The 19461-nt window shown below is 40.3% G+C and overlaps 1 protein-coding gene across 1 annotated transcript in view; it reads left to right on the plus strand.

Moving 5' to 3' along the window:
- Positions 1–314: 314 nt before the first annotated feature.
- Positions 315–19461, plus strand: part of ZNF423 (zinc finger protein 423) — a 442417-nt gene continuing 423270 nt past the window's right edge. The window contains exon 1 of the mRNA XM_073605003.1: positions 315–760. Within this exon, the coding sequence (XP_073461104.1) occupies positions 721–760 (40 nt within the window). The 5' untranslated portion in view covers positions 315–720. The remainder of the gene's footprint in view (positions 761–19461) is intronic.

Genomic DNA, 19461 nt, shown 5'->3' on the forward strand with positions numbered 1-19461 from the left:
CGCCAGTACCTGCTGATTTCAGCACCCAGATCACCAGTTCCCTCCCGTTTTTGGCACCGCGATCACCAACCCCCCCCCACCCCCCGTCTCAGCACCCGATCATCAGTCCCCCCCCCCAAACACAGTCTCAGCACCCCGATCACCAGCCCCCCCCCAATCTCGGAGCACCCCGATCACCAGCCCCCCCCCAATCTCGGAGCACCCCGATCACCAGCCCCCCCCCAATCTCGGAGCACCCCGATCACCAGCCCCCCCCCAATCTCGGAGCACCCCGATTACCAGTCCCCCCTCCCGTTTACCAGCCCCCCCCTCAGTCTTGGCACCCCAATCACCAGTCCCCCCAGTCTTAGCACCCCGATTACCAGTCCCCCCTCCCGCTCCAGTAGAGATCGGGGCTTAGACATAAGGCACTAGTCAGTAAATGGAGTAATTGAATTAGCACCCCTCCCCCAGGCTCCGGCATTTCTCCTAATTTTTTCCTGCAGCGCTGGTGTGACTACCCCTAGGGCTTGGGGTGGGGGGGCACCGGTGCTCCTCCCTCCTCTTCCATCCCCCTCTGCACCCAAGGGAGTCCCAATCCCACACAATAGGAACTTTAGCACAATAAGTCAAAGGAAGGGGGAAGAGTTTTTTGCAGGAGGGATCCGGCCGGAGGGATCAGCCAGGGGATCCGATCACAGACTTCATCCGAAGTGGGGAGAGCGGTGAGAGATCGGGGACATGTCCAGGAGGAAGCAGGCCAAGCCACGATCGGTGAAAGGTAAGGAGCGATGTGTACATAGATGATTGGGGTGCCCGCTGTGCCCTCCAGTCGGGCCCTGGTTCGGATTGCTGAGTGTGGGTGTATTGGAGGGTCCGATGAAGATCGGTGGGGAGGATCGCACTGTGGGGTCGGCCTGTATCCTTCCATTGAGTCCAGTGCTGCGGCTTCATCCAGACACGTGGGCTGGAGACAGTCTGCATCCCATTCAATGTGCACAATAAACAGATCCTCCCATCCGGTACATCCCCATCACATCTGCTGCAAACTTTGCCTGGCCACTGTTTAAAAACATTCGTATTAAATAGACACAACAGAGATACACACGCTCAGATTTCCTTTCCAAAAAAAGTGACAGTTATTTTCAGTTGTGTCCAATGAGATTTGAAAATCCCAGTCACATGGCTGAAAATAAAGATGCTTCTCCTTGTGTATGACTTGGTGAGCTGAGTCTGTTACATAGTCCAATACTGAGATCTCTTTTAGTTTTTTTTTTAAAGCAATCCAAAGTCAATATTATCCTTATCAGTAAAGGGGAATTTGGCGATCCAGCATAAAATTGTGTCTATATGGTTTCCTCTTCCAGCAGGTGACTATAGATCCATCACAAGGGAACGTACAGTAAAAAAGAAATCAGAAAGCGGAGCTTATCTGAGCGTCGGTAGGTGAGCAGGTAGATTGAAATTGATTTCTATTTTCCTGTTCACCTACCAATATTCTTAGATGTGCTCTGCTTTTTTTATTTTTTTATTCTTTAAAGCATTATTCATAATGTAATATATTGCAGCTTACAAAGTCATAGATGTTTTGGCTACAATAGTTTAATTTTTTTTTTTTTCAACCTGATGTCTGTTATTTTTCAACTTCCCTGAATAACGCAAGCTGTCCAGCAAAAGTGGCAGTTAAAAGGTTGAGACAAACCATTTAACACTGACAGGTTGCTTACAATGATCAGCTTTTATTCATGAACATAAAACCTTTATCCCAAAAATGAAAAAAGCAAAAAACAAAACCATTTGCTGTAACTGCTTATAAAGTGTTAGCTGGAATTCTGCTTTAATTTGTTAGCCAAGTCTAGCTAAATCTACTAGTGCATGTAACACTATCCTCTCCCCAGATTTTCCAAAGGTGTCTCCTGTAGTGAAGTGGAGCCACTCTAGGAAGTGTGTTACTGGCCAGATCTCCAAGTGAAAATAGAGGCTAAAAAGAAAACAAATGTAACCCCCATGTTTAAGAATCACTAATATATTACATGTTTGGGTTTAACGTTGCTGTAATGTGTGGTCAGTGTTGATAAGATGTTAGAGGGGTGCTGATGTTGCCAAGAATTTGAAAGGTATCCCTGCCATTGCAATTTGAAATTTTGTTAATGTAACAAAATAATTTACACATTATAATGTTTTTCAGTAAATGTATGTACTAGTAATTAAATCTAAAGCCAAAACTTTGTTTTTTTATTTTGGATAGGGCAGGGGAGGGTTAAAACAGCTGTCCTCTTCATATTATTATTATTATTATTATTATTATATATTTTTTTAATTCTGCCACCAGGGTCTTATTAGGGAAATTTAATTTCACTTCCTGTCCTGCAACTCAACAGGAAGTAAGAGGATATCTTTCAAATGCGAGGGAACTCCCCTCTCAAGCTGGCCATACACTATACAATTAGACGGTACTATATTCTTCAGATCTGTATGTAATACCTTCCTAAACAATCTATTCTATTTGCTTCAAATCAGGCAGGCCCTTGTACTACCAAGTTAAAGGTGAATCTATAGGAAATTGTACAGTCAGATTGTGTAGTGTATGGCCAGCTTTAGACATTTGTCACATGAACAAGTGTCCCCATGGGGAAATTTCCCCTCTATTCCTGTAGGTGCCAACTCCAAAACTTGGCTTTCTCTTTTCTCCCTGGTGACATTGGTGATCAGGGTGAATAGAGAGAGCCAATCTCCCTAACCGAGACACGGACATCACTTCTTCTAACCCTAACCACTCTATATACATCTAACACAAAGCTTGGGGTTTATGTATAGCTTGTCAGTTATGTATGTAAACATTTTCTTTGTTTTATTAATAAGTAGGTTATGTTTGATAAAAGATGGGTGAGTCAGATGACTACAATACGTCTATACTGTATCCTAGATCCATACATGTCATGAGTGATTTGTCGCCTGCTTATAGATAAAGGAATGAAATAAATGCAAGAATGTTTGGAATAAAAAGATGTTTGTTGGTAACAGTTTGTACATTGACTATTCTGTCATATGAAAGGAAGTCTCCCCAAGATAATGTACCAGTGTCACAGTGATAATAAATATACCATAGTGTTATAAACACAAATATACATGTGAAAGGCAGTAATCTGTCTCAGAATACTAATAAAGAATGGCGACACACAGGATTGTTTAGACTTCAGGTTCGGGTGTTGGGAAGGGTTAAATCTCGGCTTCTTTATTCATAACCTGACTTGCTCCTCAAGATACACTGAATATGGTTTCCATATCTTGCATGGATAAGGGCCGATAAGCCAGAAACAGCTGTATGCAATGAATGAATGGCTCGTATTAGGCTGTCTCTGTGTTCTGAATCAGTGGATGTGGATGCAGTTGGTCACCCAGGCATATATGAATGATTTGCATGGTTCCACCCACTTTTCTTAAATGAAGCATAAATCCTTTTTTAATGATTTTGTGATATGGAAGTGATGACATGTTAATAGCATCTGTCTGTTGTACTTCACAGATTATTCTTATTTTATTTATTTTTTACTGTGTGTGAAGTGGTTGTTGACTACCCAGACAGTGCCTGCGTCTGATTGGATGCAGGTACTGTTTGTACAAAAAAATTCTTTCCGACCCCTTTAACAAAAGTCCATGAAATCAACAGAGTCACTCAGGGCTTGAAAGAACAGGGTCATCCGCAGCTTGAATTCCAGTCGAATCCACCATAATTCGAATATGGATGGCCACCTTTTAATTTTATTTTTTTTGCCCTTACTTGATGCAAATTTCTGCTGTAGCCAATTAGTTGTTTACTTACTGTACTTTGTACAAGTAGAACTCCCGTTGCCAATATTTTTGGTTATGCATTTTATTACCTTGAATTGTGTCATCATATTCCACTGTACTCTACAGGATACACAGACTATTCACACGGAACCCTGCTCTGTAAGGGCTTCCAATGTAAGCCAATGACGGTGAAACCTAGACGTGCTGTCTGGCCTTTTATATGTAATGTAATGCAATTTACTTTGGATTGTGCGATTACAGAAAAGCGTCTGAAGGAGACCTAGACAATGTAGAATAATTCCATGCAGATAGTCACATGTTATGTTTTGACTTTTGAATGTGAGTATGGTTATTTCAGATGCTGGAGCAGTGAATCTGACATTCAACAAACGTTCACTGCAGGTGAATCTTCCAGGTGCATGCATTTTAAATGACAGTGATTCACCACCAGGAAATGTTTTGGAAAAGTCACATTCACTGCTTTATAAATATGTCCCTAAGTATAACTGTACTAAGATGGTCCTACACAATACAACCCCATTGCATAATCTCCTTTAGATTCGCCGAAACTATGTGATATAAGGACAAATGTAAACAATCTATTCAAATTGTATCCAATTAGGCAGGCCCTTGCACTACATAGTTGATGGTAAATCTAAAGGAGATTGTATAATGTATGGTCAGCTTACAGATTCATTCCAGAGTTGGTATATTTTTACACAGTTACATTGGTCCAGCTTGGACCTATGTACATTCTGATGGGGTTTATGCCCCTGGAAGCAAGAGCTAATGGAAATAGACACTGCTACTCCAATGATTTCCACTTGCTTCCAAGTCCAGTGCTGAGTGTCTGGATGGATGCATTCTGAACACAGGAGATCGCCCGCTCGGCATTTGTGCCATAAGGAGAAAGCTTTGCATTTTCTAAATTAATCCAAAGCATTCTCTGATAGATGAGATGGAGAGGTGTGGCAGTGATGTCATTCTCTCCACCTCATCCAGTCAGAGAATGCTTTTCATTCATTCATTCAGCTGAACGGCCAACCTCACCTCCTGTGTTCACAAGGCATCAGGCTGGCTTCTCAGGCTAGGATGTAAAAATGTACCACGCCTGACATTCATCTTTAACTACACTAACCAATTCCTTTACAATCTTTGGTCTATTTTACCCCAAGCAACCAAGTGTGGGCTGCATTAGCTTAACTGGTAAGATTTATTATTTATACCATGTGGGTAGAGCCTTGGCCTTTGGTGGACATTGGCAGATGTGAGACCACATGTACTGTGACAACAAACCATTGCCCTTCTATTTCTCACTACTGGTGTGAAGAGTAATGTACTAAGACACAGGTTGATTTACTAAAACTGGAGAGTACAAAATCTGGTACAACTCTGCATAGAAACCAATCAGATTCCAGTTTTAGTAAATCAACCTCATAGGCTCCAAAATTGTAACATCATTGGCAAAGTGCTATATTACTAGAAGCAGAATGATACCATGTTTCCATCTAGGTGAAATAGTGATACTACTTATATAACTTATGTCATCAGAATCGATGTCATTTACTCAGCAATACTGTGCAGTCAGTTGATACAATACTATCATCATGATTTTGAGTTGAAGCCTAAGTTTACCTAAAACAGAAAATAAAAATCAGCACAAGAGACATCACCTATCTTCAGTGAGATAAGTATGTCCCTTGTGCTGCTGTGTCCTCCTTCTGCTGAAAACTTCCTTCTCTGATGCCCCCAGCTGCTGTAATCTTCCTGTGTGGTGGGGATTAATAGAACTAAGGAGCTGTGATCAAGAGTGTTTGGCTATGCCAGCCCTTTCTGTCCAGCGGCTCCATTAATAGAAGCTGCTTCTACAACCTATATGAATGAGACAAGCTATGAATGGAGTAGGGCAGGCCTATCAATCATCTGCCCATTCTCCATTCATACATTGTGTTTCATTCATAGGGGTTGTGGTAACGGCTTCTATAAATAAAGAAGCTAGACAGAAAGGGCAGGCATACATGATGAGTATCAAGTGCACAGTATCTATAAAGGAATGGCGCTACTTAAATGTGAACAACAAACCAAACTGAAATCGTAAAAATACAAAAAAACATTAGTCCATAAATAATAATGTATATAGGATATTCCTTCAGGTGTCTTCCAATCACTGTGACCCAAAACCGGTAATGTGCTTTTCCAAATTCACTTAAATTGTGCTCCACCACCTTGAGGGTAAAAATTCTCACTCACCAACTCCAAATGGCCATGAAAGGCCTCACTCGCTTTTTATGTGTACTCCAGATATGTCTCCTTTCATCACTCAGCCCTGTAGCTGTGAGTGAGAATTTTTTACCTCAAGGTGGTGGAGCACAATTTTTAATTGAATTTGGAAAAGTACATTACCTGTTTTGGGGCACGGTGATTGGAAGACACCCGAAGGACTGTCCTATATACATTATTATTTATGGATTGTTTTTTATATTTTTATGATTTCGGTTTGGTTTGTTGTTTGGTAAAAATACAAAAAACATTAGTCCATAAATAATAATGTATATAGCAGGGATCTTCAAACTATGGCCCTCCAGCTGTTGCAGAACTACACATCCCATGAGGAACTGTAAAACTCTGACATTCACAGACATGACTAGGCATGATGGGAATTGTAGTTCCTGAACAACTGGAGGGCCGTAGTTTGAGGACCCCTGGTATATAGGATAGTCCTTCAGGTGTCTTCCAATCACCGTGCCCCAAAACCGGTAATGTGCTTTTCCAAATTCACATAAATTGTGCTCCACCACCTTGAGGGCAAAAATTCTCAGCTACTGGGCTGAGTGATGAAAGGAGACATATCTGGAGTACACATAAAAAGCGAGTGAGGCCTTTCATGGCCCTTTGGAGTTGGTGAGTGAGAATTTTTGCCTTCACGGTGGTGGAGCACAATTTAAGTGAATTTGGAAATGCACAATAACGGTTTTGGGGCACGGTGATTGGAAGACACCTGAAGGATTATCCTATATACATTATTATTTATGGATCAATATGTTTTGTATTTTTATGATTTCAGTTTGGTATGTTGTTCACATTTAAGTAGCGCCATTCCTTTTTTAATATACATGATATTTTTGAGGTGATTTGTTCACTTAAAGGGGCAGCTGCTGCATTTTATATTTCTACAGTTTATTATGTTTTTACACTTCATGCATGATGAGTACCTGTCACAAACCTTTCGTTCTGTTAACCCCTGCTGCACCAGAAGATTACAGTGGCAGGGGTGGGGGCACTGGAGGAGGAAATTTTTTTGGCAAAAGAATGTCACAGCAGCACAAGCGGAAACATCTCATTGAAGGTAAGTAATGTTCCTTGCGTGAATTTCATTTTTTTTTTGTTTGTTTTAGTTTAACTTGGGCTTTAAAGCAGTATTAATCCCCAAAACACAAATGTAATATATTGCATTGTAATATATATTTTTTTAAATTTCAAGAGACACCTTGCACTTAAAGTAATCTACAATTTATACAGCGCTTTACATGTTGTACATTCAAATCAGTGCCTGCTCTGAAGAAGCTTTCAATCTAAGGTCCTTATCTCACATGCATACATAATAGGGGAATTTTTTAGACGGGCCAATTAACCTACCAGCATGTCTTTGGAGTGTGGGAGGAAACTGAACTCTACTATCTCACCTTCCCATTGGGGGGGGCACACAGTATATATGGCATCTGTGAAGAAACTGAGTGGGCGAAGTAATGCCTACTGGGAAGACAGTGTAATAAAATAGTCCCATTGCTGGTCTGTACAGGCACAGTGCACACTAAAGGGGGATTCTCTTCCCCAAAATGGCACCCATAATAGCTTGGGTGCACATAGATACATTTAGGAACAGTCTCATTGGTTTAAAGATTTGTAAAGTAATCTTTTTGCTATGTAGATGCATAACATAGGATAAGAACACTTTTTTCTTACACTTCTGTAGATTCAGGGTGCTTAAGTGTTCTGATCGGATCCATCTAGGTCTGGAGAGAAAAAAAAAAAAGATGATTTACGCCGCTATCTGTTCAGAAATAAACACAATGTATTGGCGGTAATTGGATGTAAGCAGACACATGTCAGTTTTACATGCGACTGCCAATAGACCTAAAATGGGCCTGCTATGCTCCAGAGACCAAAAAAAAATCAACAGACCCGAATCTCACTAAAGTGATATTCATTCCGCACCAGTAGGGGATCTGTTCACATATCCCCTGCTGATCAGAACAGACATGGACTATGTGAAATGGGCTTTAGGGCTTGTTTATTATTATATAGCACCAACCGTTTGTGCAGCGCTTTACAATATAAAGGGAGACAATATAGCAACAATACAATTCATTGTTTACCCTTAAAACCCTCATTGCCGCCCCTCTGAAAAGCGATCTGCAGTGGAATTGGTATTTTATTTTTTTTTTATTTATTTCAGGTACTTATATAGTGGCCTCAATTTATGCAGCGCTTTACATATACATTGTACATTCACATCAGTACCTACTCTCAAGGAGCTTATACTCTAAGGTCCCTAACTCACATTCATACACACTAGGGACAATTTAGACAGGATCCAATTAACCTACCAGCATGTCTTTGGAGTGTGGGAGGAAACCGGAGTACCCGGAGGAAACCCACCCAGGAACAGAGAGAACATGCAAACTCCAGGCAGATAGTGTTGTGGTTGGGATTCGAACCAGCGACCCTTCTTAGTGCTAGGTGAAAGTGCTACCCACTACACCACTGTGCCGCCCGGTTTTCAGAAGCATTGGACGGGTAGCTCATAGTCAGTATGTCACCTTCTCAATGCTTGTTTTAACACTTCAAAAGCCCACAGCATTGCAACCTTATTCAGTTAATTACTCACTCCTGAGGTGGATTTATTTTTTATTATAAGTATTTTGATAGCGCCATTAATTTATATATACTGTACAATATTATCAGTTCTTGCCCTCAAGTTGCTTACAATCTAGGATCCTATCTCACATGTATTACCAGGGCCAATTTAACAGGAGCCAGTTAACCCAGGAGCATGTCTTTGGAGTGTGGGAGGAAACCAGAGTACCCAGAGAAAACCCACACAAACACAGGGAGAATATGCAAACTCCATGCAGGTAGTGTTATGGTTGGGATTAAAACCAATGACTCTAGTGCTGCAACACAGAAGTGCTAATCACTAAGCCACTCTGTTGCACTATAGGGTTTGTAGTGTGCACTGCTTATTCCAAACAAAGTGTGGGGGGGGGGGGGAGGCTCAGAGCTCCCAGAGGACATTACAAGGGGGCAGAAAAACACAGCAAGAAATTATTTTATGAAAAACAGATTAAAGGGCCATGTAAGGATACACTCGCCTTTAGTAACAAGTTGCATCTTACACCCATATTTAGGGTGTAAGGTGTAAGATGTTACTAAAGCCTTGTACACACCAATGGTGGCCTTAATGCAGGGCACACGAGTGCCGCCGCCCCCCCATCCATGTGTCCGGCCCCCTAATCTACATGAAGGACACCAATTCCAATCAGGGTTTTTTTTAAGCACGTGATTAGAGGCTCTAACAGGCTTCAAAAAAAGGGTGGGCTCGGGTCACAGAGCACTGCGTTTCGAGCCCACCCAGTTGTGTGACAATAGTGAATGATTATCGCTATTGTAACACTGATTCTCCTCCCGGCCAATCAGGAAGCGTAAGAGGAGAAGCGTTCCAATTGGCCTAGGAGGAGGAGAAGCAAGGGAAGCCGCCGGGTGCGGGAGTGCAGTGGGTACAGTATGTGTTGAGAGTACCGAATGAAAACCTCCGCTTTCGACGCGATCGTACAATAATCTGATTATTCGTACACAGCTGTCATCCAAAATTTTCTTAAGGAACAAACACGAAAAAAATATTTTGGACGATGCCAGATTGTATGATTTTCATTTAACCTGTACAGCACATTACAAATACATTACATCATTTCCAAATTTTTTTCATTCTGTCGTACGAGAATTTTCGTACTTCAGTAACCTATGTGCATTCCATATGAAGAATTGCAAAAAATAATTAGTCCGATAATCTCATTGTGTGTACTAGGCTACACCTGCTGTTGCAATTTAAAACAGCTCAGCTGTGCGGGGCTTGGCCTACACGGCTGGGTCATTCATTCACAGAGTTCTGTAAATGAATAAACTACAGGTACTGTCTTCCGTCGCTTTAGCGGCGCTATTCGGCCTCTAGTGGGGAGGTTTTAACCCCCAATAGTGGCCGAAAAAGGGTTAAACCACCTGCAAAGCGCCGCTGCAGCGGCGCTTTGCCGGCGGGTTTGTTGCGCTGCCCCATTGTTTTCGATGGGAAGGGGCGCTTTAGGAACGGCGAATACACCGCTCCTATAGCGCTGCAAAGATGTGGCTTGCAGGTTTTTTTGACCGTCCTGCAAGTGCACCGCTCCAGTGTGAAAGCCCTCGGGCTTTCACACTGGAAACACAGGAGAGACGTTATACAGGTGCTACTTTTAGCGCTGTATCGCCTGTAAATCGCCTCAGTGTGAAAGTAGCCTAACTGTCAGCCTGTGTGGGAGTTAAAGGCAGATAGCTGTACTGAGAGTCTGCAGAAGCCTGACATTACACCCTCAATCTGCTGATCACAGGTGCAATGCTCTGCAGGCTCAGAGGAAAGAAAAAAATTTGATGCACATTTTTTACCTGCAAAAAAAGTGCATTGTTGTTTTTTTAAAGTCAAATTATCATTTAAGTAGTGGATATGTATGCATTTATTTGAAGAATGGGTATATCATTTGAAATAAAGTGTGTTTGCCTGGAGTTCGACTTTTAAACCCTGAACATTTAAATCACTTCCAGATTAAAGGGGTGTTGCAGTAGACTTTTTTGTTGTAAAGGTCAGTTCTATATGTAAAAAGTAATTTCGGATAGATGTCTACATTCCTAATTGTGTTCAATTTTAGGTTGGTTTGCTGAAATTTTCCTGCTTTCAGGTTAAGTCAGACAATACAGTTTGCCAAAATGCGTTTGTTCTTTTTCTTTCATTTTGTTTTATTTTTTATTCCAGAGACTGCAATTAAGTATAATATTTTGTCATGCTGATGTGGTCTCTAGTTTCCTTGGAGACAGTTAAGATTTTGGGCCTGAAGCCTGTATTGGAGGTTCATACTACAAATGAGTACACATAATAATACATAATACACAGCTTCTTAGATATTACTTTGCAGACACCGACATTCATGGCTATCATCTAATTCCAACAGAATATGTGTGTATGTATAATATACATATATACTGTGCATACACACACGCGCGCGTGCTGATTGTCAGGCCCAGTAAAATTGACTCCGGAATGTCATTGTACAGGAATACTGTACTGCAAACCCATAGGTTCACTTACAGAAGGCAGTGTCAGAAAACATTTGTCACTCCTCTGTGACATTGACATAACTGTGCTCAGGTCTCATGACTGGCCACTCAATCACTGAGCATGGCATTGTGGAAAGGCAGGGGTACTGTCACATGTTCCCCTATACCCTGAAGTATTGGTTCTCTGCTGGGGTGAGACTGAAAATATCCTGCTGCTCTCCATGGTTCACCCAGCCAGTCAGGTTACCGCCCCCTTTCATGATGTCACGGTGTTGGTTCTTTAAGAATGCAGGACCCTTGCTACGACCCAGTTAATGGATAACATCTGCAGTCAACAGACAATACACAAGTCATTAGGAACAGATAAGATCACTGTAGGAAGGACCCTCCCAATCTGAGAAGGATAAGGGTAAAGAATTGGACCTTACTGACCCAGTCACGTGAATTCCCATTTAGTATTTATAGTCTTTAGGTGTGTCCTTTTTATTTATTTATTTATATATATAATAATAATAAATAAATCTATCTCTCTATATGGATACCTGCCTTTACAAGTTCATGAACTTTAATGGCATCCCAGTCTCAGTCCGTAGGGTTCATTATTGAGTTGGCCCACCCTTAACAGCTTCTAATCTTCTGAAAAGGCTATCCACAAGGTTTAATAGTGTGCATATGGGAATGTTTATCCATTCTTCCAGAAGCACAATTGTGAGGTCAGGCACTGATGTGGATGAGAAGGCCTGGCTCACAGTCTCTGCTTTAATTCATCCCAAAGATGTTCTATCGGGTTGAGGTAAGGACTCGGTACAGGCCAGTCAAGGTTCTTTACCCCATTTTGGACAATTTCATGCTCCCAACTTTGTGGGAATAGTTTGGGGATGGCCCCTTCCTGTTCCAAAGTGAATGCACACCAGTACACAAACAAGGTCCAAAAAGACATGGATGAGCGAGTATGGGGTGGAGGAACTTGACTGACCTGCACAGAGTCCGGACCTCAACCAGATAGAACACCTTTAGGATGAATTAGAGCAGAGCCTGCCCTGCGAGCCAGGCCTTCTTGTCCACATCAGTGCCTGACCTCACAAATGGCCAAACATTCCCATAGATGCACTTCTAAACCTTGTGGACAGCCTTCCCAGAAGAGAGCTGTTATAGCTTCAAAGGGTGGGCCAATTTAATATTGAACCCTACGGACTGAAACTAGGATGCCATTAAAATTCATGTACGTGCAAAGGCAGGTGTCGCAATACTTTTGTTAATGTGTGTGTGTATGTATGTGTGTGTGTGTGTGTGTATGTGTGTGTGTATATATATATATATATATATATATATATATATATATATATATATATATATATATATATATATATATATAAAATCTATTACACACACAGTTGTGCTCATAAGTTTACATACCCTGGCAGAATTTATGATTTCCTAGCCATTTTTTAGAGAATATGAATGATAACACAAAAACTTTTCTCATGGATGGTGTTTGGCTGAAGCCATGTATTATCAATCAACCATGTTTATTCTTTTTAAATCACGATGACAACAGAAACTACCAGAAACAGGAACAGAAACTACCCAAATGACCCTGATCAAAAGTTTACACACCCTGGTGATTTTGGCCTCATAACATGCACACAAGTTGACACTAAGCCTCGGTTCACACCAGAGGTGGCACGACTTGCAGGTCGCCTCACCGAGGCGACCTGCACACGACTGCCCGGGGACTTGCAAAATGACTTCTGTATAGAAGTCTATGCAAGTCGCCCCCAAAGTCGTACAGGAACCTTTTTCTAAGTCGGAGCGACTTGCGTCGCTCCGATTAGAACGGTTCCATTGTACTGAACGGGACGCTACTTGTCAGGCGACCTAGGTCGCCTGACAAGTCGTCCTAGTGTGAACCGAGCCAAAGGGGTTTAAATGGCTATTAAAGGTAACCATATTCACCTGTGATCTGTTTGCTTGTAATTAGTGTGTGTGTGTGTGTGTGTGTGTGTGTGTATAAAAGGTCAATGAGTTTCTGGACTCCTGACAGACCCTTGCACATTTTATCCAGTGCTGAACTGACAGTTCTGGATTCTGAGTCATGGGGAAAGCAAAAGAATTGTCAGAGGATCTGTGGGAAAAGGTAGTTGAACTGTATAAAACAGGAAAGGGATATAAAAAGATATCCAATGAATTGAGAATGCCAATCATCAGTGTTCAAACTCTAATCAAGAAGTGCAAAATTAGGGGTTCTGTTGAAACCAAACCATGGTCAGGTAGACCAAATAAAATTTCAGCCACAACTGCCAGGAAAATTGTTTGGGATGCAAAGAAAAACCCACAAATAACTTCAGGTGAAATACAGGACTCTCTGAAAACATGTGGTGTGGCTGTTTCAAGATGTACAATAAGGAGGCACTTGAAGAAAGATGGACTGCATGGTCAAGTCGCCAGAAAAAAGCCATTACTATGCAAATGCCACAAAGTATACCGCTTACAATATGTCAAACAGCACAGAGAAAAGCCTCAAACCTTCTGGCACAAAGTCATTTGGAGTGATGAGACTAAAATTGAGCTTTTTGGCCACAACCATAAATGCTACATTGGAGAGGAGTCAACAAGGCCTATGATGAAATGTACACCATTCCTACTGTGAAATACGGAGGTGGATCACTGTTTTGGGGATGTGTGAGCTACAAATGCATAGGAAATTTGGTCAAAATTGATGGCAATATGAATGCAGTATCATAAAATACTGAGAGGAACATTTGCATTAATCAGCCAGGAAGCTGGGCATGGGACGTACTTGGACATTCTAACATGACAATGATCCAAAACACAAGGCCAAGTTGACCTGTCATTGGCTTCAGCAGAATAAAGTGAAGGTTCTGGAGTGGCCATCTCAGTCTCCTGACTTCAATATTATTGAGCCACTCTGGGGAGATCTCGTGTGCAGTTCATGCAAGACAGCCCAATAATTTACGGGAACTGGAGGCTTTTTGTCAAGTGGAATGGGCAGCTTTACCATCTGACAAGATAAAGAGCATCATCCACAAATACCACAAAAGACTTCAAGTTATCATTGATATTAAAGGGGACAATACACAGTATTAACCACTTCAGCCCCGGAAGGATTTACCCCCTTCCTGACCAGAGCACTTTTTACAATTTGGCACTTTGCCGCTTTAACTGCTAATTGCGCGGTCATGCAATGCTGTACCCAAACGAAATGTGCGTCCCTTTCTTCCCACAGATAGAGCTTTCTTTTGATGGTATTTGATCACCTCTGTGGTTTTTATTTTTTGTGCTATAAACAGAAAAAGACCGAAAATTTGGAAAAAAAAATGATATTTTCTACTTTTTGTTGTAAAAAAATCCAATAAACTCAATTTTAGTCATACATTTAGGCAAAAATGTATTCGGCCACATGTCTTTGGTAAAAAAAATGTCAATAAGCGGGGGGCAGGAGGCGGAGCCTAGCGGAGCAGACATGCATTGTTAGAGCTCCACACCGCTGAGGAGAGAAGAGAAGGACAAAGCGGAGCCTGCAGGCTCAAAAGGTATCCATTTGAACCTTTTTGCCCCAGGGAACAAACTGTGAAAGTTTGGGCAGGAAATATGGTACTGGGAGGAAACCTTGGCAGAAATAAAAATCACCTCACAAAGAGCTCACAGGCACTCACTGCAGCTGAAGCAGCTCCAGTCACCTCACAATATACAGCACCAGGGCGCTCTCACAGACAGAAAATGTCACAGCAAGACTCTCCATTTGAGTCAGATACAGAACAAATCCTCTCACAAACTTCTCCACAAGCCTCCTCAGTATCCCCAGTAATATTATTACAATTTGAAAAGATGCTTCATAAGGCTTTAAAACAAACCTCAGACCAAATAACAAAAGGCCTAACCAAAGAAATAAGAGAGCTGGGAAACCGCACCGCAGCCTTAGAAATAAAAATGGATGAAATTGAAATTACAACCCAAGAAAATATAACAGAATTGGAACAATTAAAAAAAGAGAATTTAATACTTCAAACTAAGCTCGAAGATTACGAAAATAGAGCCAGACGTTCAAACTTGCGCATAAGGGGAATACCTGAAACTGTGACAGACCTGCAATCTACTATTACTGCTCTATTACAAGAACTAAAGCCAGATATCCCTATTGAACGTTTAGAACTGGACAGAGTACACAGAGCCCTCACAGCCAAAAAGAAAGATGGACCCCCACGTGATATAATCACAAAATTTCATTATTACAGAACGAAAGAACAAATACTAATTGCTGCAAGAGAAAAAAAGGAACTTAATTTTCAAGGACACGATTATCAAATTTTTGCTGACCTATCCCAACTTACTATTACTAAAAGACGATCCATGAAACCCCAACTAATGGAACTGCAACGCCACAACATTATGTATCAATGGGGCTTCCCCTTTTCAGTCAGATTTAACTACCAAGGTACAATTTACAGAAGCAGATCAGCAGATGAACTACAACATACCCTTTTAAAATTAAATCTGACAGAACCCACAAGCAGCAACACTCCCACACGCAGAAGAATGGCATCATCTTCACCTTCAGGCAGCACCCAGAAAATTTCAGAACAAAATGGGAATCATCATTCTCACAAAAGAGGCCGTTATGCCACATCATCCATGGACCAAGAAGATTCAATGGACTGACATCCTAATTCCTGATATCTCTTCATTTATTATACTAAGAGATGGTTCTCTATAAAAAATATAAAAATATTTATAACTGAATGTAACTGCATTCTGATAGTCACACACTGTGTGGGATCATGTTACATTCCAGTTATATTTCTTATTACTTCTGATTCATATAACCTTAGAATATATAAGTGAAATAAGGAAATTCTTGTTCAGTTATATATTACCAGGTAATAACAATAGATTTATTACTTTTTAGGACAAATATGTTCAATAATCCAGAAGTAATGGAAGCTTTTTCTTTCTTTTCTTAAAACAAATATATTATTACCTAACTAGTTCCTAGAATTATGTTTTTGTTTATTCTAATCTGAAGCAATACAACCTTAATTTTATGAGTTAACATATCTAAACAGTTACATATGAATAAAATATGTAATTGTTTACTCTAAAAGGGTTAAAATCCCAAAATAATTCAAACTATCTTCATCAATACCAAAGTTATTAACAGTACCTTTCTAACTGAATTATTTAGCCTAGGGAAAGACTAACCATATACAACCACCCTGGAATAAATAATTTCAACAAAAACTATATTCTGCACTCCAATTAATGAAACATCATTTTGATGTCTTTTGACATATCACTTCTCTCCTGTAAGCGGAAGATCCGTGTACCCCCATTAGCCCTTCTCATTCTCCCAACCATATTATGTGGGAGTGTGACGAAGGCACTTATTCCCCTGAGAGAGATATTTATTCTCTTTCACGGGTAAATTGTGATTACTTGCAAAAAATAATTTATACAATGTATTATCTAATCTCATATGTTTTTTGTTTACTCTTTACTCCAGAATTCACTGGTTTCTTTTCCATCTATTCATCTCTTCAGTCCACACAGGTTGATCTGCGCAGTCAGCTCTGCATAACAAAAAGTAAGTCAAAACTATTTGATCTATTGCCATGGCACCACTGAATATACTTTCCCTGAATGTTCAGGGAATAAATGTCCCTCAAAAAAGGACCAAAGCCTTCCGTACTTTCCATAACAAGAAGGCTCACATAGTATGCCTCCAAGAAACACACTTCACCAAAGATTCTACTCCAAAATATATTTCTCCTTTTTATCAACAAATTTACATGGCTTCTGCCTGTACCAAGCAAAGGGGAACTCTAATTGCATTTCACCGATCCACACCGTTCACCTTATCATCAGAAATTAAAGACCCAGAAGGTAGATACCTGATACTCATGGGTTATATAATGGATACAGCAATCACGGTGATTTCCTACTACGCTCCTAACAAACAACCTACACCATTCCTCTCACATATATTACAAGTGATTAATACACACAAAATAGGAACAGTGATAATGTGTGGGGATTCTAACCAGGTCCTCCTCCCATTTCTAGATAAATCACCTTTTACACCATCCAAAATAACCTCTAGATTACCTTTTTCTCAACTTCTTTCCAAATACAATCTGGTAGATTCGTGGAGAGAAAGTAACCCAATGAAAAAGAAATTCACTTATTTCTCGCACCCTCATCAAACCTTCACCAGAATAGATCATATTTTTCAAACAATAGGAATGATACCAGAAATTATTGCATCAGATATAATTCCGATTCCGTGGTCTGACCATAATGCAGTATACACTACTATAGCCTCAGCCATACCAAAAGCGCATGACCCAACGTGGTACTTACCGGACATAATGCTCAAACACCCACTACATCAGATGGCCATTGAACAAGCTTTAAAGGAATACATATCAATTAATAATACAACAGACACCTCCCCAATAACACTGTGGGAAGCTCATAAGCCTGTCTTGCGTGGTACAATACAAAGACAAATGGCACTATTTAAACGGGAACGCAAAAATCTAGCAAAAAAACTAGAACTCAATTTTAATGCAGCCTACATATCATTTCAAGATAATCCATCTCAGAGTACAAAATCTCATCTGGAAAAACCTAGATTGGAATACGATCTATTTCTCACTGAGTCAGTTGATAAATCCCTCAAACGCTCCAAACACAATTTCTACATGAATACAAACAAACCAGGTACATATTTGGCTCGGGCATTAAATTCAACTAACAAATCTTTCAAACCAATACGTTTGAAGTTATCAAAAAATGTTTACACTTGTAATCCAGTTAAAATAGTCCATAAATTTCACTCACATCTCGCAACTTTATACAAGACAAACAATGAATTTAATCCTACAGAGGCTGAATCCTTCTTCTCAAAAATAACCTTACCTGAGTTATCTCAGAATCAAAAAAGCAGTTTGGATGAGCCTATAACTATAGATGAAGTTGCTAACGCCATAAAAGACCTAAAACTTAACAAAAGACCAGGCCCAGGCGGCTACTCGGCTTTATACTATAAAACATTCTCAGAAATACTCTCTCCCATTCTCACTGAAACTTTTAACAAACTTCTAGATGGACATTCTTTTCGGCAAGAAACACTAATGGCAATTGTTTGTATGATCCCAAAACCCCTTTCTGATGATACTTCCTGTGTGAATTATCGGCCTATCTCTCTGTTAAACCTCGATATTAAATTATTAGCAAAAATAATAGCAAAACGCCTCAATAGCATTATAGGAAAATTAATACATAGAGATCAAGTAGGCTTCATGCCAAATAGACAGGCAGGCGATAATATACGCAGGGCAGTGTTATTGGCACATATTGCTAAAAAACGGAAAATCCCTTTATGTTTTCTATCTCTCAATATTAAGAGGGCATTTGACACAGTATCCTGGCAATATATGCAATATTCATTACAAAAATGGGGTTTTGGACCCCACTTTTTAACATGGATCAAAGCATTATATAATAAACCCAAAGCCTATATAAAATATGCTGGATACAAATCTGAAGCCTTTAATATCGAAAGAGGTACCCGACAGGGTTGCCCATTATCTCCCTTATTATTTGCCCTTATACTCGAACCCATGGCCCAATACATCAGAACAAACCAAACTAGCATTGAAGTAGGAGGTATTACACACAAATTATGTATATTTGCAGACGATATATTACTTTTTCTATCATCACCACAGGTCTCTGGTCCTAACTTAATACCAGCTCTTGATGGATTTGCAGCCCTATCCGGCCTTATGATTAATCCTAAGAAATGCCTAGTGCTTAATATTTCACTCACAAACATGGAATTGATCCCGGCTACGGCTGCACTCCCATTCACATGGGCAGAAAAATCAATCCCATATCTTGGAATTAATTTAACAGCATCTCATTCTGACTTATTCTCAACCAATTATCCTCCTGTATTAAGACAGATCACAAATCTAATAAAACAATGGTCGCAACTTCCTTTATCCTGGATAGGGAAGATTAATGCAAATGACTATTCTACCCAAATTGCTTTATCTATTCAGAGTCCTCCCTATTCCAATTCCTTCCTATTTTTTGAGAATAGTACAAAAAAGAGCAACTTCGTTTATATGGGGCTCTTCTAAACCACATATACCTATACACACACTACATCTTCCCAAAAATAAAGGAGGCCTGGGATACCCTAATTTTACTAACTACTACAGAGCAGCACATTTGGCCAGTCTGTCCAAATACCATGCAAAACAGGAAATCCCATTATGGGTATTTATAGAGGCTTCAGAAAAT

This window comes from Aquarana catesbeiana, linkage group LG11 (assembly GCF_042186555.1).
Source record: "Aquarana catesbeiana isolate 2022-GZ linkage group LG11, ASM4218655v1, whole genome shotgun sequence".
Lineage (NCBI taxonomy): Eukaryota > Metazoa > Chordata > Amphibia > Anura > Ranidae > Aquarana > Aquarana catesbeiana.